Source organism: Desmodus rotundus, chromosome 3 (assembly GCF_022682495.2).
Source record: "Desmodus rotundus isolate HL8 chromosome 3, HLdesRot8A.1, whole genome shotgun sequence".
Taxonomy (NCBI): domain Eukaryota; kingdom Metazoa; phylum Chordata; class Mammalia; order Chiroptera; family Phyllostomidae; genus Desmodus; species Desmodus rotundus.
The window spans coordinates 193,066,337-193,093,520 of NC_071389.1; the positions used below are offsets into that span (position 1 = coordinate 193,066,337).

Consider the following 27,184-nt stretch of genomic DNA (forward strand, 5'->3'; position numbering starts at 1 on the left):
ATTTGGTTCAAATGTTCAGAAATAAGAGTTATCTCAGTGAAGTACTTCAACAACATACACATGAACAAAAGAAAAAGCTAAAGTTATATAAAAGAAGTAAGATTATACGAGCATTCTACCATATTAGAATTTTGTGACTAAATCCCTATTTGCTTTTTTAAGGCAAAGCATCGATTACTCATCGTAAATCACAAAGCAGTTTGCGAGTCACGCCAAAAAGAGGCCTCGTAAACTGCGGCCCGTGTGGCAGTGGGGCGCGCACTGCCGGCCGACGCAGGTCCGGTCCCGCGCGATCAAAATGGCAGCCCCCCGAGCACCCTCGTCCCTCTTCCCCCCAGCGCGACGGAGCTAAGGCACACAGCGATGTTAAGATCTGAGAGGCAAGAACTTAGGTGACAAATGGTAAAATCCCATCTAAATACCTTTCTTAATATACGAATCGACACTAAATACAGTAATAAACTAACTTTGAAAACCAAACGCCACACAGTGTGGACATTTCCTGTTCAGACACTGGTGTGACAGGTCATTATTCTACATTCAGATTAGACGTCTGGCACAACAAACCAACAAACAAACTCATGGCCCATTTGGTTACCCCCTTTGACTTTTTCCCTAGGTCACCGACAACTCTGTACGTTACGATAACGTGAAGTGTGCGCCCAAGCAAGCATGCCGGAATAGTGATACTGACGAATTTGATATTCTACACTTTCCAGCTGTATAAATTTAGGATGGGCAGAGACAAGTTACTTGTTTCCTCCAGCATTCAGCACATGCTGAGAAAAATCATAATGATTTTAATTTATTTATTAGACTTCTTCACTACCAAGAAATCCCTTTTTCCTGTTTCCATTTGTCTCTTCTGCTGTGTCCCTAAAATTATAGTGTCCTTAAGTACCAGTCGGTAAGACCACAGGTGCGAAGGGCCCGTACCGTGTGCGTTCTCACTTGTGCTCGCGCATGCTTAGCCAGCTCCTCTGGACACTCAGGGGACATGTTCCAGGAGGTACAAAAAGTCGTAGTTTAAATAAGTCTTTCACTGATGTAAAAATATATATAATGAAAAGTCAAGTGGTTGAAAAGCCTTCAGTAATAGCTAAGAAAGAGGAGAGCTGATACCCTCTAATATTGCCAGTTAATGAAAATTGAATGAGAGCTCCAAGGTTAAAAAGTATCACCTTCCAAGCCACAAAGAGAATACAGAAAGAGGTAATCTCTCTTATGGGAATTTTTAAAAAGTAAAGCAGTATTTCAAAGTAGTTAATTAGGCTGATGATGAAGGGATAAAAGGTGGAAGAGAAAATATTTCAAGGGTTTCTCTACTTTCTAAGAGGGAAAGGTTTCTCGATAATCTCCAAACTCAGATCTGGCGAAAAATTACTTTGGAAAGAGACATTCTCTGCAAGTTCCCTTTCCTCTAGGTCACGCTGGGAAAATCTCCCTAACGCTCTTTCCCTCCTTCCAAACAGCACTGCGGGGCATTATATAACATTTAACGGAACAGGGTTCCAGCTCCTAAACCGATGCCTCTATCTGGACGGCTAGCCAACTCTCTCGCCCTCCGGTGGTGAGTTGGAGAGGCAGAGGGGAAAGAATAAAAAAAAGAATAATAATAATAATAACAAAGTCAACCTCCTTAAAAGGAAAGCACTGCCCAGTGATGAAATTTCCCTACAGATCATAAAAGCCTAGAGTGAAAATGATCCTACGTCGGAGACTAAAGGACACAAAAGTTCTACAACGCAAACGACTTCTCATTGATAAATCACAGCCTCACCATTCCCTCTCACGCTGTATATAAGGGAAAAGGGCTAAAGGAACACACAGAAGGCTGCCAACAAGAAATGACACTGCCGGGGAAACCACAGAAGGGTATTCATTCACCTTTCCGTTTGTCAGGAATGACTTGCTAAAATGCAGATTAGATATTGCCTGGCATAAGCAAAGACAGCCAGAGAGAGAGACAGGGAGGGAGGGAGATCTCCCACTTCCCACTCGATCTCCTTCAAATGCCTTTTAATGCCCCCGTGACTGTCAGTTATACATTCAGGTCCGTGCTCCTGTCAGGGAGGGCTCTACCTGCCTCTGCTGCACCTGCGTGCTCCCACGGTTCCGACTGAGAACATTCTTTGCCAGCAGCAAAGCCAGGAAAATGGAACATTTTCCTAGTCTTCATTTTTAATAAGCCATTTAGAGTGAAGGTAGCAAAACTGAAATTCCACAGCCAATTCTGAGAAACCGAAGTGAATCGGGAATCGGATCTCCCTGTAACACAAATTCTTCTGCAATTCTTATAAGGAAGTCAACCCCTCTCCCCTCTTTTTGGCAGTCTACAAGAATCTCTTCCTACCTCTGCAGTCTCTCTCTCCCTCCCTCTTCTCAGAACCAAGACAAAGAGGTAGACAAATCCCCACAGGGTCTTTCCTGAGCTACAGCTGCAGAGTACAGGAAACAGGAATCTGCTACGAAGCTTGGAGGGGGGGCGGGGAGAAGGATCCGATACCTCCCTCCCTCTCTCCCCTGCCCCCCCCAACACACAGACTTCCCAGCTGATAAAAACAAATCTGGTCTTTTCTAAGAAGACAATAATAATTAAAACTCCGGTGGCTATATCCCAACCCCGTATCTTTATTTTGATCCCAGGAATGATAAAAGAAACACACCGAGGAAACACAAACCTTACCTGAGTTACCATTTTCTTTTTCTCCATAAACCAACCGGAATAATAGGTGATGAGCGCTTCTAAGCGGTCGTGCTGGGGGCACACCTTCCACAGCTTTCTTTTCCACCCCCCTCCCCCCCCAAACCTAGCTTATTGAGCGTAGGTAACCCGTTCTCCCTTTATCCTCTCTTCCTTCCTTTTTCTTTCTAGTGTTTCTTCCTTTCTTTTCTCTTCCTCTCTGGTAGTCTCTCCCCCTCCTTCCTTCTCCAGCTCCCTCCCATATCTCAGGCAGATGGCTGAAGGAAGCCCCACCCCTGAATGCCTAAGGCAATTAATCAGAGTAGAGAGCCCCACCTCTTCCTCCTCCTCCCACCCCCTCCCAGCAGGCTGACATCTCCCAACTCCAGAAACAGCCCTGCTGAAGAATGGCAGTTTGGCGTGTGCTTTGCGCACGCGTGCGAGTGTGTGTGCATGCGTGTGTGTCTGTGTGAGGGAAGGAGGGGGAGAGAGAGGGAGGGGCAGGCGCCATGTGCAGGCATATTTTAAGGAGTGAGTATCTCCGATGGTGGCATTAACGATATAGCACTGGAAGCATTCAGAGCTTACCACAGTTAATACAGATTTAAAATATTCCATCCATGAATATATAATAATAAAAACGATATGAAACAAAAATCACTAAAAAAACATTTCCACTGATGGGTAGTTTACAGATGTAGGGGATTTAATGAAACATGTGGAGAGCTGTTGGATGGCCACTGACCGGAAAGGTTTCCAAGGAACGGGAATACGCAAGAACCTGCTTGTCCCAACCCAGTCCGACGACTGCCAAGGCCTGGGCGAGGAGGACAGAGAGGGATTGAAGTGCTTTCTTCTACTGTAAAAACCCTGGGGTTCTGAAAAAGGTGTCTACAAACATGGCTGCTTAAGTCTTCCAGCTTCATTAAAAATTGTGGTTAATGAGAATTTACCCTTTGTGTTCCTCAGGCTTCTGTATGTTAGCCTCTGTTGAAAAACATAAACCTTTCCATACGTGTACACGGGACATCCGTGTCATTACTGTAAGCAGTAATTGTTACTACAGAGAGCTACAGATACACACGGTTTGGGAGAACGTTCACTGGGCGTAAGAGCGTCTTTAAAGTTCTCTTATTAAAAGGAAATCGTGGAAAACAGCGTCAAAGGCGTGACTCAGCCCAGAGGTCCTCACTGGGCCCTTTACAAGCACATGACCTTGGAAAAGTTTTAATCTCCCCACTTTATATTATTAAATATTCAAATAACACAATCTATGTGAATGTCTAATGAGTTTATGATGTTTATCATTTGTCTTATAAAATAGGATAGGTTTTCTAATTTTTTTAGTATTCTAATAAGATCCTAAAGGATTTTTTCATGTATTTTAGTTATGCTATATTTATTATGTTATAATCTAATAAATTACCCAAAGGGAAAAGAGATTAATTCCAAAATTAAGTTTCTTTTTAAAATAAACACAAAGAAATCAAAATTAAAAATCACAAATCACACTGAGAATACATAGTCTTTCACTGTCTCTGTAAGAATTTTTGGCAAAACATGTAACAATGCTTTTGAACAATCGATTGTATAGCAATGTTGGTGGGTCCATTACCGATACAACGTCACGGTGCTCCCACTCAAATAATGAACATTTAAACAACCCTGGGAAAAACACAGGACTACCAAACAATCTGCAGAACCTGGCACCGCCACAACTATTTGCTGAGTACCTACAACATGTCAGGCACCGTCCTGGGCATTTACAGACATCGGTGTATTTTGCTATAACCCATAAGTTGTTAAGAACTATGTACCAAAGAATGGGATCTTTAAACATTAGAAAAATACACAGCGAGAAATGGAATAGACTAGTACTAGGCTTGTTCCTATTTAACACTTTGGAACTGATCTGGAAGACAGAACTTACTGCATTCTCCGGATTTGCAACTGAAAAGACAATTAGGAGGAGATAAAAGGCAGTCAAATTTTTTAAAAGAGAAAGTGAGTAAGCATAAAACAGGTGAGTTTCACTGGAAGCAGGGGCAACCCTCTACACTTTTGGAAAAATCTAAATCATATTTATGGGATATTTACATTTTCAGTTCTAATATAAGAAATAAGTCAGAGAATCACTGTGTACCATTCTCCAAATCCACTTGTCCATTACAAGGCAAAGGACAAAAAACCTGAGGACCAAGAACAGAGACTCCCTGATTCCCTGCCACACACGCTACCCTTACGAAAGCCAGAGCTATCTTGAAGCAGCCTCCACACATACAAAGACGACAAGGCCCCAAGAAGAGAATTGTTTTTAAAAATAAAAAAGCAAATGAGAGATCCCCACATGTAAAAAATCTAGGCTTAGGACTAGGATAAAGGTTTCCTTAGGCCTGACATTTGTGCCTCTTTTCCGTACTTGGGACCAACACTTAACATCGCAAATAATAAGCTTATACAAGTCATTATCACAAGAGTAAGTATGAGCTAAAGTAAAGAATAAACGTTAAAATGAATTTTATAAACTCACTGGATAACAGGATCACTGTGAGCACTGGACAAACTCAAGGATATTTTGAAAGTGTGTCCCTGACTTCGAAGACTGACACTAGAGAGGACAGTTTGCCCCTGGTGCCCGAGAGAGAGGGAAGAGCAACTGAACAGCCTGGCTCTGCTCCAGCAGAACCACCTCAGCCCCCTGGCAGCTTCATGTGCCCAGTGGTTTTCAGGGAGTTTTCTGGGTGGAGGCATGGTTTTGGGAAGTGCTAGCTAAGCGGGGAGACCACATCCACCTGTGCGGGTCAATCCCCAGCTGCCAGCACAAGGCTCGGTAGTTACACCCCATAAACATTGGTTAAATACAGGAATTTCTCCCAGTTGTCTCAATCTCTTCATTGCTCCCTCCGTGTTTCATGCAACATCAGAACTCCAGCTCCCTTTTCCCCATACCATTCAGTGGAAATTCTTACTGAAGTCACCAAAGACCTCTGGAGGGTCAAATTCAATGGACATATTATATCTTCTTTGACTTATCTGTGACATTTGGCATTCTCATCTTTAGGAAATTCTCATTCTTGGCTTCAAATGATACTGGTCTTTCCTGATTTCCCTCTTCCCGTGCTCACTCACTTCCCCATCTCACTTTTCTCAGACTTGTATTTAACTGCATTCCACAGATTCTTAACCTTAGAGGCAGAGCTCCTCACACGGGCACCCCAGTGGAAATTTGTTTTCTCACGTATACTTCTGTGCAGGGAGGATCCATTCGACTCACCAGAGTCCCCAAAAGGGACAAAGCTCAAAAAAGTTCAACACTGCTGAACACGCTGGCTCTAGGTGACACGACCCATCCCGCCACTTCAGTTACCACCCACTTACCTCGATGGCCCCCCACACGTCTATGTCCGGTCCACATATCCCTCCTGAACTCTACCTGCCAACTAATGGTCAACTCCATTTAGATATCCTACCAATTTCTCTCATTTAAAAGTTCAAAACTAAATTCTCAGAATTGAATCATCACTTCATTTAACAAATGTTTGAGTGCCTTCTATACGCTGGGCACTGTTCTGGGCACTGGGGGAACCAGTACTGGACAAAGGAGATAAAAATCCCTCTCTGTGTGAAGCTTGGATTCTAGTACCCATTCTACCATATTTGTTTTCTTGGAGAATGGTTAAGTTTCATGTCCAGTAAAACACCTACCACTTCCTGGGAATTTATTCACTCTGTGGCGGCTTACATTAGGCAACTCCTTATGTTATCAGCTCACTTCCTCCTCACGCGAGATACTCTAATCTCCTTCTTAGAGACGAGGTACTGTCCCTTGGCCTCCAGTCCACCCCTCTTCCCATCCCAGCTTCTCCCTACTGCCAGAGCAATCTATCTAAATGCAAAGCCACTTCGCTGGTTAAAATCCTCAGCTATTCCCCACGGCCTGCAAGGGGGGAACCCTAACTCTTCAGTAGGCACCTAACACAGAGTCTGGCCCACCCCTTGCTCTCCTCTGCCCCGAACACACAGGACAACTTGCAGTTAGCTTCTCCACGACACCGCAGTTCTGTTCGTTCTGCTTTTACTTTCTGTTCTTACTCCTCTGAATGTGGGCTTCTAGCTGGCTAGTCTGTCCTTCAAGTCTCACTTCAGGGACCCCCTGCTTCAGAAAGACTTTCTTGCCCCTACTTCTCCCGTATCTGGGTTTGCTACCCCTTATCCTTGTGCCTCGGGGCCGAAGCCACAGTTCATGACCGCTGGAGTTCCTGTTTCGGTGTCACTGTGACTGGACTGTGAGCAATCTGAGGAGAGGCGCTGTGTTTCACACCCCCAGTTCCTAACCCAATGCCTGGATACAGAGTAGACGAATAGATGTTTGCTGAAATCACGCAATAATGCCTTCATTTCTATCACTAGCCATTTATTTATCCATACATGGGTACCTAAGAATAAAGAGTATCTATGAGTTTATCAAAATATTATGAAGGCATTCTTTTCTTCCAAGAGTACTTGGAAATAGCTTCAACTTTATAAATTTACTTTAATATCTTAGAAACTTGAAGCTTAGAAAAGATGTACCAAACAAAAGTGGGAGAAAGGCCTATTTTCAACTTTATTTTAATAGTTCAGCTTCTAGACAAAATAACTCACTGATTTAAAAACTCACACCTTTAGGTGCTCTCGCTCTTTACAGTTTCGCACAGATGTGACTCAACTTCCCTCCCTTCTGCCCGTACACCAGCACCCGAGAGTCACTGACCAGAAGGCAGGTTTTGCTCATACTTTCCCAGGCTGCGTCTAGCACCCAAGCGAAAGGCAACATTAAAGGGATGGCACCTCCTGCCATAATAAAAACCCATGAATATAAAAGGTCTTCTCAGCAGGCCCGCACACAATAACCCTAAGTATCAATAACAATTTGCACCTAGCAGATATTAAATACCTTCTCAGAGGCATGTCTACCACAATCCCACTTTAACATCCTTTGCCCCGACAGTCCCTTTAATATCAATGCAGTCAAACTATAGCTAAATCTATTATTTCCCAGTTTGTTTTCTCTAGTTCAAGCAGGGCTCACTTATGTAGAATCCATTCTAGAAAAGAAGGTGAGAGCAGAATTTGAAATCTACTGCTTTCGACTATATATACTTCTACACCAACTAACCCTCACACTTATTTCTTGTTCTCCAAAAATCAAACCTTTAGAAAAAGACCACAAATAAGACCCCAGGTGAGGCCAGGGAAATTAAAGAAACATCACTTCATATACTAGATTTGGGTAATACACTCTTATATCTTTAAAATACCCCAACTCTAGACAATTAGTCGTATATATAATTGAAATTATGGATACAGTCTTGCATTCTGCAAGAGACTAAGGAAAAGGTTCTTAGGCAAAAAAGGGGATGATATGTACACAAATTTATCAATAACAAGATTATAAAAAAGTAATACCTGACTAACCTGTGAAAATTGAAGTGAGCTGTTCCCCCATTGCTAAAGTATGCTGTGTCTCTCTTACTAAATTCCTGGAGATTCTGCTGTCTTCCTCACCACAGAGTCCTGTGCCTGGCACACACTTAGGGACTCAGAGCCTCTGGGCTCCTTCACTGCAGGGCACCCTGCAGACCAGAGCATCAGCGAGGCAAGTGTGTCTTTTAGGCAGGTACTGTTCCCTCAGTCTTCCAGATGCCTAATATCCTTAAAAAACTGTACTTGGCTACCCCAAACCTTCAAATCAGGACCCTTAGCTACACTCGAATAATGTAGACTCTGCTTCTTCTTCCTCCAAATGCCCCATTTTTACCTCAAAATGAAAACCAGTGCCAGTGTGTTCAATGAGTGGCATGTTAAGTAAAATTGCCTCAGGAAAACTGATAACAGGCGAACCCCTAACGTGCAAGAAGTTACATTTCTCCCATTTTTTTTTATTGTGGCAAATCGTATACGCTATGGAATTTACTATCTTACCAATTTTCAAGTATACAGTTCAGTGGCTATTATATACAAGGTCTGTCCAGAAAGTATCCGGCCATGTTAATATGAAAAATAGATGCATCTATAAAAGAAGATACAAGAAACATTGTACATAGAGCCCCGGTCCCCTTCAAAGTAGGCACCTTGGGACCTCATACAGTTTTCCCAGTCCCATCAGCTGCCCTGTCATATTTTCCTGAATCTCATCAACAGTCTGAAATTTCTTCTCTTTTCAAGGTGATTTTGGTTTGGGGAAAAGTCACAAGTTGCAGGGCATTAAATCTTGGCTGTAGAGGGGCTAAGCCACCTGGATGATTCTATGTTTCATCAAAAAACTCTGCATGAGACGTGATGCATGAGCAGGCATATTGTGATGACGAAGCTGCCAATCACCAGTTGCCCGCAGCTGTGGCCTTCTGAATCATTTGGATAGTTTCCGCAGAGGAGTGTTCAAACTTAATGCAAAATTTGATGCAGGTCCACTGCTCTACTCGCTCAGTCATTTTGAATGCGGTGACCACACAGTACACGTGCTCACTCAACGGTGTCTACCGCCCCCACTGACTAGACCAGTACAGTGAAGTTGTCATGCATGCCCATTCCAATCCACTCTCCTTGGCTGCCAGTGACATCAATGTCATGTGAACCATTCTCGTTATATTAACAACAAAAGTCCACAGCTGGACTTTTTCCAGACCACCTCACCATGAACACTGTACATCTCTAAAACTCTTCATTTTTTAAAGCCGAAACTCTACACCCATCAAACAACAACTCTCCATGCTCCTTGTCCCCAGAGTTCTTGGAAAGCATAATTCTTTCTGTCTCTACGATTGTGACTATTTTAGGAACCTCACCTAAGTGGAATCATACTGTATTTGTCTTTTTGTGGCTGGCTCATGACACTTAGCATAACATCCTCAACACCTTTCCATGCTACGGCTTCTCCAGAATTCCCTTCCTTTTCGAAGGCCAAGTAATACTCTCTTATATGTATATACCATATTTTCATTACCCATTCACCCACTGGCGGCCCCCTGGGTTTACCTTCTGCCTACTGTGAATGATGCTGCCATGAACACGGGTGTGCAAATAGCTCTTCAAGACCTGACGTTCAATTCTCTTGGGTACATACCAAGAAGCAGAATGGCTGGGTCACACAGTAATTCTATTTTTAATTTTTTGAGGACCCACCGTACTGTTTTCCAGAGCAGCTGTACCATTTTACAGTCCCATCGACACTGCATAAGGTTCCAGTTTCTCCGTGTCCTGGCCAACTCTTGGTTTCTGTTTTTGTGACAGTGGCCATCCTAACAATTTGTATTTTAACCATCCTGTCAGAGGCAGTAAATGTTTAACAGACAGAATAATTTCAGAAATGGTTTCTCAAATAGATTTCTTTCTGGGCGGAGATACTATACTACACTCACCATCCTTTAAATCATATCTAGCATGCCCCTAGCTTCTTACTCCGCCTGTATCTTAAACTGATTTGGCCCAGGTTTGGTTCTGCAAAAATTCTAACTAATAAAATAACCAATTTCAATTGCATACTCTTAAGACAGACATGATTTTATTAACAATAAGAGCAATGAATGGTTAAGTACCTAAAATATTTTATTGGCTCATGTTGAGGAGACTCACTTTATTTCACTGTTTCAACACTAGCAATTCTAGAAGTAGAAATGACTCTTAACACAAGAGTTAGGGGCATAGACCCCAACTGCCACCCCCCCCCAAATCTCAGTGTAACTTTTGACTCTACAGTGGGCCCTTCGCATCTGAGGATTCAACCAACTGTGGACAGAAAACAGTATTTTCGATCTGTGGGTGGGACCCTGCAATTCGGTTCCAAATACAGTGCTTTCCATCAGGGGTCAGCTGAATGACTACCCACATGAGAACCCCACAGGTACAAAGGGGCCGACTGTATTTACTGAAAAACCATATACACGTGGGCCGGCAGAGTTCAAACCCACGCTGTTCATGGGTCAATTGCACTTACCTTTAAAAACACACACACACAAAACCTTTAACTGAAAAATTACTTTTCCAATAATATTGTAATAATTATGTACGGTACCATGTGGGTACTGGAAATATTGGGGGAACCACTTCGTAAAGTATATGATTACCTAACCCCTATGCTGTACACCTAAAAGTAATACAAAACAAGATAAGATAAAATACTTCTCTAGTCTTTAAAAAATGCTGTTCAGTCACGCCCTCGATAATATCCAAGTATGTAACGCACTGGTGTAGAAGCACAACTGTCACGCAGTGAGGAGCTCTGACTTCGGTATGAGAATATAACAAGAGCTAAAAAGAAAATTTTATAACCAAAGTTAAGCGTCTGCAGAGCAAATCGACATCTCCCACCCATTTATAAAGGTACTAAAAGGAAACTGTTACCTTAACAATAGAATTAATAAATAAGATTGTAAAAGTTTTGAATCCTTCAACATAAAATTGTTTTTTCGATCCCAGTAATTTCCCTCACATGGTGGAATGAAAGGTATACTCTTAAATTTTAACATCCCATTACCTGCCTTTCTAAGCTTCCTTAACTTCAGATAGAATAAACCCACCTGAGGGAGCGAAGGAAAAGTGCTGTCCCAAACACTGGGCACTGCGTTTACCAGTGCTGTGTCTCAGTGACCAGAAAGACTTCTGGTGGCAAACCCATTTTATCAAGAATGAATAAAATGTTACTGCAAAAGATTTTATTAAACATGCCATGATTTCTAAATACGATCTCTCTAATCTACCCCACAAACTTTATTTGGGTGAGGGATGTTGGACAATTTTATACCTCCAACAATTTATTTACATATTAAAGTTACTTTTTTCCATTTGGAAACACATTTACGTTTTCAGTTTTTTTCCTCAGATAATTTTGCTTATGTTAGTTGTTACAAGTCCCTTACTTTGCTAGATGGGTCTCAGAAAGTTACTGTTCACAGGTGTTTTTCTTCAAAAACAAATCAGTATTTGCTCGTACAAAGCTTTGCTTCTAATCTAGTCTCATGCCATTGCCAGCTTTAAGCTCTCACATGGCCTGATCTATTGTTTTATGCCAGCAGAGAAATCGCCCATAGATACATAGTCCCACAAATACATCAAAACTTCAGTGTGGTAAATAACACACTCTTAATCTGAAACCGTTCTGTAGTTAATATAACACACACGGTACAGACCAATGGGAGAATGTAGTTAAAGAGACACAACTACACCCCCTCCCATGTGACTTCAATACTGGTAGCTTGACTTGAATGAGAGCTGTGAGTTTGCTCTGGAGAGCTTCCCCGACAGGTCCAAATAAAAACAGCTTGGGTTAGCCTTCTGGCCTGAAATACCTAATAAAAACGTACTGGTTAGTCACTATCTTCGACCCTATGTATTTCTGTCCAACCTAAAATTTAAGAGCTAATTATTAGAGAAATGGCCAAAGGAAAAAAAAATAAGTGCCATGAAAACACAAATAAACTAAAACTGAGAAACCAAGTATATCTATAATTTAGAATTAACTGTATTAACCATTTTCACTTTCCTGTCCTAGGTTTTCGGCACAGTTAATATTTCGAAGAATCCACGACAAATGAAAGATCGTCTGGCCCAACCCCTGCGTTTCAGACACAAGGAAAGTGAGGTGAAGGGAAACGAAGCTATTTTGAGCATGAACACGAAGGTGGTTAACATCACAGCTAGAATCGGAATCCAGAATGTCCGGAGTATGCTTGATAACGGCCTAAAATTTTCCGATTCTAGATTTCAACGGGTTAATTAATAACTAAGATGCCACTAAGCACATCACAAAATAGTCTCAAATGTTAAGTGCGGAGAGTGTCCTCTACTGCCCATTACCTTTCTTAAAAATATAGCAACAACATTTGGAAACTTCCACCTTGTGCTTCTCATCTCCTCAAAACGAAGCCTAAAGTTTCCTACCATACGGGAGTTTATGATATTTATAAAGCCAAGCCCATTCTGTTGAACACACTCAAGTGCATGCACACACCCATGAGCAAACACACAAAAATCCCTCTGAAGTCTCAGAACTTCTGGAGTTGAAAGCAACCACCTCTGCCCAGCTTTTGACACTATGTAAAACTCAAGCTTCCTGTTACAACAAATTAGCAAAAAACTCTGGGAAGTCTACACCCTGAATAGTAGGAGGTCCAAAGACACAAAGTTTATAAACATTTCATTCCACCATAAAACCTTCACATCAATCAAAAAGTACCTGGAAAACAAGTTAGAACCCTTTGCTTACCTGGACAACAGGATATTGATAATCCATACAATATACACCATACATAGCAATGGGGGAAAAATCTTCAGATAAAGACAGTACAAAAAAGTGCCTAAGCTTTCGCCTCGTCTGAACTGACTGTCCTGTCCAAAGGAACTAGGTAGCACCGAAAAATCCTTGGCTGACTTCCAGTCTGTGAGGATAGGTATGCTGGCTCCGACGATGAAGCCGGGGCTTGGTTCAGCCCACGCTTCCACTCCAATAAGATTCAGCACTACACAGAAGAAATGTTCAGAAAAAGCAAAAAGCTGCAACTGAGTTACCACAGACTGAAAACTGCACTGGAGATTTGCTGGTACTGTTGGTTTTACTGACAACTCCACCAGAAACTCAAGAGGCAGAGAATGACAGCCAGGAAAGGGAACAGGGGCTCCTTAAAGTGGTACACAGAAACGGTAAGCAGCACCAGGTGTCCAGGATCCAAAATGATATATATGTTCCAGGCTTTAAGTGCGTCAGAGGGAACACTCCCAATACAGGACATGGAAAGGCGGATGGAACTGGAATTATTTCTCTATTCCTTCTTGGGCAGGACCTCGCGCATGTGCAGACAGACACACACACACACACACGCACACGCACACACGCCATACCACACCCCCCTTCTCAATGTCTCCGGCAGGGACAGGTGTTAGGATTAACAGTATAAAACCCTTGTGTCGTGGAAAGGAATGGAAGAAAAAAGGAGTCACACTGCTACATGCAGTAAAGGGATCCCTTTCATGACACTGTATGTTTGCATATCATTTAACACCTCCTTCACTCGGCTTCCACAGAGGCCAGGACAGCTGGCGGGATCAGCACTAGAAAAGAGGAAGGTGGCCCCAACTGTGAGGCAACATGAGTCCACTGGAGACCTTCAGATATGCAAGACACTCTCTCAGCTGTTCCAATCAAACATGTAAGGATTAACTCTGGTCGCCTGCAAAAAAGGTGGGGGTGGAAAGGTCTTTTCAGAAAAGCCAGTTGCTTTTCCCGTTTTAGGAAGCCGCTGTACCCAACCTACCATTATATACCAACACACATGTGCACACATATTTCTGTAACAGTTATTAAAAGCACTAACGAACGTGGACAGGTGTTAAGTCAGTTTGACAAAGCTCAGCAGGTTAAAGAGTGGGCTTTTACGGCCTAAGTGGCCAGTCTAAACACCAGAGAACTGCTAAGTAATTTTTAGAAAATAGGACATAGTGTGAGCAGAAAGTGAAAACAAATCTTAGTAAAAGACACACCATTTGTAACTGTTGCTCCTAAGAAATCCCCTGCTTGAGCAATCATTCAACAGTTCCAAATGACAAGTAATTCCAAACCAGTTTCAGGAGTTACACTGTCCCCACTCGTGGAGCGCTAGTAATACAGTAACATGTTCAGTGAGACTGAAGCACGAGGAGCAACCTAACGGTGAGGCATCTACGAGGGCTTGCGCGTCAGCGAGTCCCCGGCCAGCGCAGTTCTCCTCCTTTCGTCCTCACTGCAGTTTATTCCAGGGTCACTCAGAAAATTGGTTTTCAAGAGTCAAAATGCTTTAGTACACCCAAGATAGTTCTCTTGGTTCAACATTCACCTAAATTGGTTCTAGGACATTAGGAGGACCAATACGACACATTAAGTGATACACGAGTCCATGTGTATTACACACGAGGGGCAATAATAAATCGGCGCACTTTCTCCCTCCCTTCCCTTCTCTCTAAAAACAAATAAATAAAATCTTTAAAAAAATAACATCTACTAAACATCTATTACGGAAAAAGAATTGTGCTAATAAGCGTTGGAGAAAGGAACAGACATGGCCCTGTGGTCAAGGACTTTACATGGGAGACATAAATGAGTGCACAGGTAGAACCAAAGGCAAAATGATGCTACAGCACAAATTAAACATTGGAAGCAACTCCTCATACAGGAAGTAACATTTTTCAAAAGCTGCTCTTAATGAACACTTCCATGACATCATTTTCTCACCACTGAAACTATGAGACTCTGCCTTGTATGAGTCACAACGCCACCCTGCAGAAGAAAATGCTGCATTGTTTGGTACTCGTCAAGTGTCAGCACTGGTCACAAGTTCCAGAATGAGTTAACGATGCGTACCAACATACTACTGTCATTTAAACCCCAAAGTGGTCCCCAAATAAGTTTTTGAAGGCCTAGTCAATTTCTGGAGCTTTAAATTCTTCTTGCAGATAGATCTATACATACGAGGTGAAAAGATGTGACTGAAACCTTATTAAGTGGAAGAAGTTATACTGTTGAATAATGTGTAAAGTGTGATTATATATTTGTAATGCACATATGTAACTGTATGTCAATCAACAAATTATGCATGTCATTTATAATCTTTCTATGTCTTCTATGTCATATACGGGATGGGCAAAAATAGGTTTACAGTTGTTCATATGGAAAATAGTAATAAAAAATAATACAAGGACAAACTGTTTTGCATACTCACAGGTGTAAACCTACTTTTGCCCACCCCTGTGTTTATGCACACAGAATTTACTGGTTGACATACCAGTACATGCCATATGTAGCACATATGTATTACATATAGCACACATTATATTTACACACATACTTGTAGTATAGGCACAAGACAAAACCAACACCTCCAGGGAGTGAAACGGTGGGGAGGTAGTTGGTTCTCATTGATTACAGTAGAGATAAACTTCTCATGTGTTCTAATATATTTAAATTAGCATTATCACTCCTATGATTCATAAGTTTAAGGGAATCCAAACAAATTTTGAGTACAAGTGCTGCCAAAATTAGTAATACTCTTCAGTCTCTAATTTATATTATCACCTTTGCTCTACTCACATGATGGCCTATCATCTCTCATGTAAGCCTGGAGGTCCAGACAACAAGCAACTTCAGTCCCGTCATACCTGTACTCTGCCCAGGGCTGGTTCTAATAACTAGCCCTTCAGAAAAGTGACAAAGTAGTTCAGTATTTGAATTGTAACTTCTTAACCCTACAGAAAAGTGACAAAGTAATTCAATATTTGAATTACAATTTCTTGTCTTTTTACCTACCTCTTTCTGCGATGTTTTTAACTCATATATCACTACTGATCCCGTCCCTCAGAGCAGACTGGGTATTTCCTTTAAACTGTAAATACTATCATATTCACTCAAAAATTCCAGAAATACAATAGAATAGACCAATTCTCCACAACAGGCTGAGTTATTTGCTGATAATGCCAATTTACACCATTTGAAAAAGTACACATTCTGCAATATTATAAGTGCCTTTGTAGTATTAAAGTTTCTGTGTACTGACCAATTAGAAACGTGAATACAGAAAATGCCCTTTCATATACGTTGCTATGCATCTTCTTAGCAGAAACCTGCAGCTCGTAAGTTTCAACCCTTGGCACACCTGGCACGTGTCTTTGAAACAGAATGTAATGATATTAGAGGGAAGCGGACCTGGTGACCCTTAAGAGTGAGGCATCTGGAAATGATCTGGAGATTTGTGACATGTAAGTGTTGCTAAGGATAAAGTAGGTAACTTACTGCATCAATCCTGTGCCAGAGGACATGACTGGTGACCCCATCTGCACCATCCACAACCCCAGGGACCTCACGACTTACCAAGTACCGGATAAACAGAAAATACGTAAGATTCTCCTCTTTTCTGCTCTCTCATTCTTGTTTTCTTATCTCCCTTTCCTTCCCTTCGGCCTACGATACAACCCTACTAAGTGTCAAAGACACCAGTTAGAGTTCAGGGTAGAATGCCTCAGCAAAGCCTGCAAAGACCGCTGGTCTAAGGTATACAATAGGCTTTAGTTGCAATACTCTTAGAAGGTTCCAAAGAGTGCTGTGTACTGGGATAACACAAAGGACGGGTGAGTTTGGACGGGGTGGGGAAATAAAGATACACATGTATACAGGCCAAATATGTGGTCAGAACTACACAAGACTTACCGAGTCTACATGGCTGTAGGTGAAGAGTAGTAAATGGCAAGAAAAGCAGGTTGGAACAACTGCGGGGGGCTCAGGATACCAAGCTAAGTACGTCAGGCCTCATCTTCAAAGAGTGTTTGAGAGAAAGAGTGCTACAAACACAAGACTGTGAAAACGGTTCTGGTGGCTGCAGAAAGAATGGAAAGGGGAAAGGCCTGCAAGCGAACTGTTTGACGCCAGAGCAGGACACCCAGTAGGAAATGGCTAACAAGTGCTCAGAGATGTAGGTGGCAGCCCCGGAAGACAGAGGCCAGGGTTAGAAAGGAAGACTCAACAGGAGTAAGGGAGGAACATCCAAGGCCAAAATGTGGTCGAGGTTTTCTCCCACACTTACCACTGCACGACATTTACTGAACATCAGCTAGGTCTCCAAAAAGAAAAGAGAAATAGAGAAGCATAAGAAAAAAAGAAGGAAAGGGAGGGAGGGTGGGAGGGAGGAAAAAGAATGGAAAGGAAGGAAGGAAAGGGGAAGGAAGGGAAGGAAAGGAAAGGAAAAAAGAGAAAGAAAGGAAGGAAGGAAAAGAAAAGAAAACCTGTAGATACAAGGCAAAGGGCTAAAAATAGGACCTTAAGGAATACGTACCTCTAGAAGGCAGAAATAGCAATGCAGGATAAAAAGATTAAGCAGGACCGCACACTATTCACAAGAGCCAGGACACAGAGGGCACCTGCTACTTTTCCTCAATCCTGTGTCCTTTACACCAGGGAAGGTATTTCATAAATTGGTAACAGAGATGAGCATGTAACAATAGCAGGTAGAAATACAGAAAGGTTAAAAGGCATGAGAATTTAGAAAAGATTACTGAATTTGGCAAGTGAGAAATCAAGGTAAGTTTTGAGAGACAGCTCTTTTAGGAATGTCAGTGAAAGTATGACAGCAAACCTGATAAATTCATGAGCAGAATGAAAATAGACATAATGCTTCCTTGTCTTCCAAGTGGCAATAAAGTACAAAAGTAATGATAGATACTCCACTGTTGCCCCTATTAAGGTGGATTTTTTTTTTTATTTTGCCTCTTTGCCTTTGATAATACTGTTTTCTTAGCCAGCTGAATGTCCAAATCTTAAAGTGGACCCTTTTGAGACCCACCTTAAATGCTACTAAGTTCCACGAAGCTCTTCTTGATTGCTTCAAAAATGTCCATGAGAGTCCTACTGGTTCTAAGTTACTGTGAAAATTGAATTTTCTACCCCAATAAAAATGCTGTAAATCATACCTACTGGAGAACAGCAAATCACAGCTAATTACATAAACACTCCTTTGTATGACACCTGGTACAAAGGGAAGTATGGGGCAGCAATGCTCTGGCTGAAATGCATTAGTGTCATTAAAGTGAGAGACACAGCATGCAAATCGTGAGGCCAGAAATTAGCACTTTTGTTATTAACAAAGCGTCTCTCGTTACTCTTTCGTTCTGAATAAGTACTCCTAAGAAGTAAAACGGCCTGGCTGGGTAGCTTCGTGGGTCAGAGCATCATCCCAACGTGCCAGGGCTGTGGATTGGATCCCTGGGCACATACAAGAAGCAACCAATAAATGCACAAGTAAGTGGAGCAACACATCCACGGCTCTCTCTCTCCCGCCCTTCCTCTCTCTCTCTCTCTCTCTCTCTCAAAAAAAATCAAACAGTAAAAATTTTTTAAAAAGTAAAATGTATCCATAAATAATAGGACAAGAGACATTCACTTTAAATCCAGAAAGACAGTATAAAGGATGAGGGTAAAGATGTAACTTTTAAGCAGAAAATAATTGTAACTATTTAAATACTGCTAGGAAAACATGTCTACATATGATTCCACATACATTATCGTATACAATAGAGCCTTTTACCTGCCAGAAACTTTTATCTCAACTCACTCAAATATTTCTGAGGCAGATCACAAAAGTGGTCACAACAGTTCAAAGACCCTCCAGTAAGAGGTGGAACCTTCCCTCCACCCTCTGACTCGGGTCTTGGTCTTGTGACTTACACTGGCCTCTGACCATTAGCGAATGTGATGCAAGCAGAGGCTGGACAGATCCCTGTGCACTGGGGCTCGCCCTCCACGCTGCTCTCTGGGACCCGAGACTACTGTGTGAAGAACCATTAAGGATGGATGACAAACCAAGTGGAATGGAGATAAACTATTTAAGTTGAGCCTCCAAGACCAATTAGTTTGCCAACTGCCAGACACGAAAGTGAGGTCATCCTACACGACCCAGACCCAGTGAACCCAAACTGGAAGAACCTCCCTCATTCCGGACCCACAGAATTGTGGGCAGATAAATGATTAACATTGTTTTAAGTCATCAAGTTTTGGAGAGGTTCATTACACGGCAAAACCTAACTGCACAAACTCACTGGCTAATATGAAGAGGTGTACCTCACTGTGACCCCCATCCCATACTGTCTTAACTACTGGTATCTTGAAATAAAGCTGTGGTAGGTCTCCAATTTTGTTTTCCTTTTTAAAAGTTGTTTTGGCTAATCTAGGTCCTTGGCATTTCTATATGAATTTTAGAATCAGCTTGTTAATTTCTATAAAAATCTTACTTGGATTTTGATTATTTTGAATGTAAAGGTTAGTTTGGAAAGAATTAAGATCCTAAGAATATCGAATCTTTCAGCCCATTAACACAGTGCATCTCTCCACTTTTTCCATGATTCAAAAACAGGTTTTTAAAGATTATAACTATTTTTTCTCCAGGCATGGACAGAAGTCAAATACTGTACCTAAAGTCTGTGATTCGTACTATCACGTTCTGAAGTCTACTGGATCCCATAATGCTCACATGTCTGCCAGACAGTGTGGTAGTGGTGTCAAGATACAAAAATAGATCAGCAGAACAGAATGAAAAGTGCACAAATAGAGCCACAGGTGCAAAGGCAACTCAGTGGAAAAAGAATAGTCTTTTCAACAAATGTTATGAGAACAACTGGACATCCACATGCAATAAAAATAAACCTCAATCCGTATCTTACACATATGCAACATTTCATTCCAAACTGACCACAGACCAAAAAAGGTAAAACATGAAACTATAACACTTCTAGAAGTACACATTAGTGACCTTGAATTAGGCAACGATTTCTAAGCTATGACACCAAAAGCACAATGGTAAAAAACAAAGTAATAAAATGAACTTCATTAAGTTTCTACTCTACAAAAGACACTAAGAGAATAAAAAGAGAAGCAACAATTGAGAAAATATTTGCAAAGCATATATCTGATAAAGGACCAGAATATATAGGAACTCTCCAAACTCAATCATTAAAAAAACTCGTTTAAAAAAAAAAAAAGTGGGCAAAAGATTTGGACATTACACCAAAGAAGACACAGGATGGTAAATAAGCACTTCAAAAGGTGCTCAATGTCATCATTCATTTGGAAATTAAAACCACAAAGATATCACTACCTACCTACTAGAATGACTAAAATTTAAAAACTGACAGCACCAACTGTTGACAAGGCTATGGAGGAACAGTCTTGGATACTGCTGGTGGGAACGTAAAATAGCACAGTTAATGTGGAAATAACTTAGCAATTTCTTGAAAAGTTACATATACACCTACCATACAATCCATCCATTTCACTTCTAAGTATTTACACAAGAGAAATGAAAATACATATCCACAGAAAGACTTGCACATAAATACTCCTATCGGCTTTATGTGTCATCGTCTCAAACTGAAAACAATACAAACATCCATCAACAGACAGATGATTAATAAGTTATGGTATATCCACAACTGAGTATTCCTTAGCAATAAAATGAACAAACCATCAATATATGCAATAACACTGAAGAATCTAAAATAATTATACTGGGTAAAAGACGCCAGGGAGGAAAAAAGGAGTGTTTATTGTATGATTCCATTTTTACAAAATTTCAGAAAATGCGGACTACTCTACAGTGACAGAAAGCGGTAGAGTGGTTGCATGGAGATGTGTGGGGTAAGAGGAGAGTGGGAAGGATTATAAAAGAGCACACGGAAACTCTTGGAGATGACTAATATGAGATCTGTCCGGGAAAATTCCAGCCATTGTTAATGTAATAAGAACAGTTTGCACGACATCGATGTAACCTGGCAGCCTAGGGGAGTGGACTGGAAGGCACATCATGAACAATGATGACTTCACTGTACTAGTCAGTGGGGGTGGTAGACGCCATTGAGTGAGCATGTGTACTGTGTGGCCATCGCATTCAAAATGACTGAGTAGAGCCACAAATCTGTGTCAATTTTTGCGTTAAACTTGAACATTCCTCCGTGGAAACTATTCAGATGATTCAGAAGGCCACAACTGATGAATAGCAGCTTCAACACCACAACACACCTGCTCATTTATCACATCTTGTGCAGAGTTTTGTGGTGAAAACGACAAATCACCCAGATGACTTAGCCACTCTGGGCAGATTTGGTGGTCAGCAACTTCTGGCTTTTCCCCAAATTAAAATCATCTTTGAAAGGGAAGAGATTTCAGACCGCCGATGAGATTCAGGAAAATACAATGGGGCAGCTGATGGCGAATGGTGAATGGGATGGCGAACGTGAGGTCCCAAGGTGTCTACTTTGAAGGGGACTGAGGCATCATTGTCCTATGTACAATGTTTCTTGTATCTGCTTCAACAAATGTCTCTATTCTTCATGTCACATGGCTGGATAGCTTCTAGATGGACCTTGTATATTTATTATCTTAGTTGTGTTGATGATTTTGTGGATGAATACACATCAAACCCAAGTTGTAAACTTTACATATCTGCTATTTACTGTATACTAACTATACTTTAATAGAGCTGTTAAAAATTGAAAACAAATGAATTCCAGCCCCACTCACTGCAATGAGTTTGTGGAGGACTAGTTATTTTCTCTGGGGAGGTGAGCGGTCTGGTAAAAGTAGATAGGGGAAGTCACCAGCATGCCCTAACACATTATGGAGAATATCTCATAAACGGGAGGATTGTGGGGATGGTAGCAAACTAGATAGGAAATTTGAGCCCAAATAAAAAGGCAGGTTTTCTGAACATTACTCTGGTTCGTCTAGGTTAGCTCTCAGCTACATAGCCCTCAGCATTTGCACACAGGCTTTTCAACTTGTCATACAGTAATTTCTGCCTCTCCCGCTCCGGGAGGGCAGGGACTACAGAGTCTCTCTCTTATTCCTCAAACTACGTGTAACAGCTAGCAGGGTGCCTGACTCGTGAACATAAGCAGCACTGTGTGGTTCCGAGATCAGGGTTCTGAAGCCAGACCACCTGGGTTCAAATCACAGGCCCGTTACTTAGCTGTTAACTTTGGAAAGGTTATTTAGCATCTCTCTGTCTCAGCCCCTTCATCTGGAAAAAGGAGGTAACAATACCCACCTCACAGGACTGATGTGATGATGGAGTCAGGCAGGATATGAACAGGCTTGCCACCGAGTGAATGCGAAATTATAGCTGATGTTGTCATCGTTGCCATCACCACTGTCACCATCTCCAATAATTTAAGAAGGGTATTCAAAGGAAATTCAGGGTTATCTGATTTATGAAGCCAGATCTAATTCTGAGAAGTAAGCGGACTCAAAAGGAAGCAGATGGTATAAGGAGCTCTGGAGTTGTGTTAGAAGGAGGAAGGGCTGTAGTGGGGGGGAAAGGGAAGAGGAAACTCCTATACTTACCCAGTGTTAGGACAATACACTTCACTGTTGAATGATTAACTCAAGTGAGAAGACCATGCTTGACCAAGAAGGGAATATCAATATGGAAAGGAGCAGAGAAAGTACAAGTGATTTTTATCCCAAAGCAAATCTCCACGTGTGCAAAGCAAGTAACATGTACAATGATAAACCACTCCCTCGTGTTCAGATGTAAAAGCTAACCACAAGGCGAGGCCAAGGGGTCTTGAGCGTGGACTGCCTCTCTCCGTGGATTTTGTTCACCATGCTGCGCCTTACAGATTAGCTGTCAGGCGGCACCTGACTCTCGTCTCTGCTGGGGATAGGGACAGGGCTCTCTGACAGCAGTAGCGCAGCAATGTAGGAATCCTTGGGCTGGCCCCAGCCCCTTGCTCATTCAGACCTATAATGTCTTCTGACTTTGATTTAATGCAGCAATTACCAGTAATGTGGTTTGAAGGCGATAAATGCCCAATGTAGCCGGCTGTTGCTTACCCTACTCCCGATGCGAGAACATTTTTTAATTAAAATTCTCTTTATGATAAAGGAGCTGCTTCACTGCATATTTCTGTGCAGCCCTGATATGGAGCTTCCCCCAAAGAGGATTAGAAATCAAAGTTGCCTCTCCTTACTTCTGGCGAAGCATGCACAGGCACAGCCACCCCATCACCTAGAGTAAGTTCCTTAACCCTAAACACCTCCCATCAGTCTAACTAGGTCCTGGTAGCAATGTCTTTCCAGTTCTCACCACTACAACAACGTCAGCATTACAGCATTGCCAATAATGAAGGCATCTCTCATTTTTTTTTGCAAAGAAGTTCCCTTACTCTCCATTTAAATAAATATGCAAAGTAAACTTCCACCAACATTGATGCACAAAAAGACTCCACCCATTTCACTTGGAAAAAACAAAGGATAGCTGAATATAAAATATCAATAGTTCTAAACCAGTTGTATTTTAATTCATAATACAATGGTTTACTATACCTTTCATATTTAGGAATCCCTGAATAACTGTCACAAGTGAAGTAAGCATAGAAAAATTAATATAGGAGTCTACCAGGGTTGTTTTCCCATGACATAAAACCTCCACGTTCTAGCAGTTTAAAGAATCTACATTACTCATTCTAATTGTTAGTTAAAAACAACAACAGCCATGACTAACGAAAGAAGAGTAATTACATGGGGCCTCCAGAGAGATCATTTGGTATAGTTTTACTGGTTCCTGAGTCAATCAGTGAAAACTTTTCACTCAATGACAAAACTTCACACACCTAAACGTAGAAAAAAATATAAACACACACACACACACACACACACACGGTTAGTTACAACCTACTAGTTTGATTGCTGGGAAAGGACAGTCACTAACATTATCCTTTAAAAATAAGAAAGAAAGAAAGAAACAGTACAAGGTTCAAATCAGTTACAGCCCACAAAGTGGAAGCAAAGAATACCAAACACGTATTCTTTTCTGAACACACACAACACAATTTCAATGTGAAGGTCAAAGTTAAGAACTGATATTCTGTTCCACTATAAGAGAGTAGTGATTCAATGATAATTAACTCAACTACTTTTTATTTATTTATTTATTTATTTACTACTAAAAGCCTCTGCACTCAACAAAATCCCTCTTCAAGAAAGGTCCCACGTGCCTTCCCAGGAAATCCAAGGTGAAGACGAGATCCCCTCTCAGGAGGCCTCGCCGAGACCTTCTTAAACCTTGGGTGTAGGCACACGAGCGAAGTGCTCCTTGCAATGCCAATGCTACTCTGGAGACGTGCACGTTAGCTCTTCGGTTCTTTGTGAGAAAAGTGATTTTCTTTTTCGGAGAGAAAGATATCTTTGGAAAAGCAACTGTATGAATTCCCCCCCCCCCACACACACACACCCTGCTCCTTGGGAAATTGGTCTGGCATAATTAACAAGATTAAAGACAGATTTAGGATAAATAAGATGAAAGTCTGATCCTTACAGGATTAGACCCAAAATCCTAATATGAATCCAACGATTTTTAAGATCAACACCATATAACAGGATTAAACCAATAGCTGCTTTTGTTTTGATCCTGGAAACAATCACAGTTGGCAAATCCGGGCCCAGAGTACCACCTCAGCAGTTACACTGTGTGGGCGTGGGGGAGGGGAGGGTTCAGGGCTAAAAATAGAGGCCCTCACTCCAACTCAGCTTGCTCACTACCCTATTTCCACAGGCCCCAAATCCAAAAAGGTTGGAAAACTTTCTTTCTTCTTCCTCCCTGACTCTGTGTGTGTGTGTGCGTGTGCGTGTGTGTGTGGTGGAAGAGGAACGCATTTGGGGATAAAATGTGACCTAAACACCAACATTAGTGTGACTATTCAAGAATACTTAATTGCAAATACACGAAAGAGTATGACTACAAGGTGTTGCCTTAATGCAAAGCAACGTACCTCATTTCCTTTCTAAAATTCTAAAGCTTCCACATCACAACAGATATCTGGCCTCAAGGGTTTCAGATAAAGAACTGTGGAATTTTATTAACTTTCCCAAAGTGTAGTTAGTTCTTCAGCTTAGAAGAAGTAACCAGGACAGGAATGATGGCGAGCCAGGGAAACAAACTAAAACGGCATCCGAACAACGGCTGCCGGACCGCAGCCGGCGTGTCTGAGACGGACAGGCCTCGGAGATGCGTCAGGAGAGACAGAGACCCAGCTGGAAGTTCGTGCGTTGTAGACCGACAGTTACATTTTAACGATGGCCAGGAAAGCGGTATATTTTGAGGAAAATGTCCCAAAAGTCTGGCTTAGGGGTATTTTAAAACTTGCCATCAATCAAAGGCAAACAAAAACTTTTGGGGAGTATGCCAAAAAAGATGCCACGAAGGTTCTATTCGAATAGCACAATTAGATAAATATCTATTTCCTGAAACCCTTTAGATCTGTGATTCTTAGAATTCTAATTCCTAAAAAATAAATTCAACATAGAAAGCAGTTTGGAAGATGGCATGCGTACTATTTATTTCTCTTGGAACGTTCATATTAATAAATTAACTTTCAAACTCACATTTATATGGATAAATTAATTTTTAAACACCATTTATTTCTCTTGGAACATTTATATTTATACATTAATTTACACAGGTTTCTCTTTGCCAGAAATACTATCAATTGACAACAACCAAAAAAACCCTAGTGCCTTCTGCTTCCAGGAAGAAGGAGCACATACACTTATCCCTGTTCTTCCCACTAGGGACAATTTAAAACCCTAGACATTTAATATATTAAACAAACATAAGACGACTCTTAAAGGTGGAGAGAAGAAAGCAAACTGGATCGGGACCTCGGGACCTGGTGGTGGGTTCCCTAGACTTTCTGACACACACGGAGCCTAGACTTGGAGCTCAAGAACCAGGGAACGTCAAAGGTCACGGACAAAAAAGGCCGCAACGAAAGTCTGCTCTCAGCAACCACAGGGGTAGCCTGCCAGGACAGGTTATTTTAGACTACTCTTATCCAGCCAAGCCCAACCTCACTCCCACCCATGTCAGCAAGGCCAAGTGCGGAGCCAGACGGCTACCTTTACCAGGCTATAACCAGGCACACCAACGCCACTGCCCAAGTAATATCAGGACGGAAGAAGAGAGCCAGTATGTTCATCCCAACAAAACCATAAACTTTTAGATAAAACACAGATGGAAGTCTTAGGACTCGCACACACCCCAGCTGGGGACCAGGCCAGCAACCCTGGCATGTGCCCCGGCTGGGAATCAAGCAGGTGACCTTTTGCTTTGTGGGATGTTGCCCAACCCACTGAGCCACACTGGGCAGGGCAGCAGCTTTATATTTTGATGTCACCACACACGATCATACCTAATGTTTGTAATTATTATATCACGTGTTTCTTCTTATAAAGTTACCAAAACATTTCATGGACTTTACAATGTACTTTCTAAAAAAAATTTTTTTTAAATCCTCACCTGAGGACTTTTTTTCCCATTGCTTTTAGAGAGAGAGGAAGGGAGAGAAACATTGATGGGAGAAAGAAGCATCAATTGGTTGCCCCTTGTACACGCCCAGACCAGGGACTGGTGCCCAGCCTGGGGATCATTAAGTGTCCAGTTCAGGGGGTTGTGCATGCTACCACCCTGAGCACAACCCATAACCTAGGTATGTGCCCTGACTGGGAATCAAACCTGCCACCTTTCAGTTACAGGAGGATGCTCTAGCCAACTGAGCCACTCCAGCCAGGGCTACAATGTACTACTCTTTGTGTTCACTAAACACTCGGTCGCCCATGTCACAGGACAAAATCAATATGCAGACTCCTCCTCATAACAGCCTTTTATTTCTTACTCATGTTTCTTAAATATATTAACTAAAGGTTGTTGCTTTGTTGAGGGCTATCAAAACTTGAGATGTTTCCTCTATTAATGTTTGATTAACTTTTAAAATTAGCATTCTTTGAAATTATTTTATAATGAAAAAAATGGCTCACATCGTACATTTGGTCATCAATTTCAGAGTTAAATTTTCTTCTTTATTACCTCCAGAGTAAGTTCCCATCATTCACCTTAGCCAAAAACAAAAAAATAAGTATCAAGCAAAGGACATAAATACTTGTAGATACTTAGTTTA

General features: G+C 41.6%; 1 protein-coding gene across 26 annotated transcripts in view; it reads right to left on the minus strand.

Annotated features, from left to right (window-relative positions):
- The window catches only part of RBFOX2 (RNA binding fox-1 homolog 2), a 259,939-nt gene that overhangs the window by 81,604 nt on the left and 151,151 nt on the right, over positions 1 to 27,184 (minus strand). Inside the window, exon 1 of one of the 26 annotated variants that reach the window (XM_053919501.2) lies at positions 12,927 to 13,336. The exons of 22 other annotated variants lie outside the window; for them this stretch is intronic. In XM_053919501.2, coding sequence (XP_053775476.1) covers positions 12,927 to 12,971 — 45 coding nt within the window. In that variant the 5' untranslated portion in view covers positions 12,972 to 13,336. Of the gene's footprint in view, positions 1 to 2,686; positions 2,967 to 12,926; positions 13,337 to 27,184 lie in introns of those variants that run through there. 3 more of the 26 variants (XM_053919498.2, XM_053919502.2, XM_024579048.4) reach the window with 3 other exon arrangements.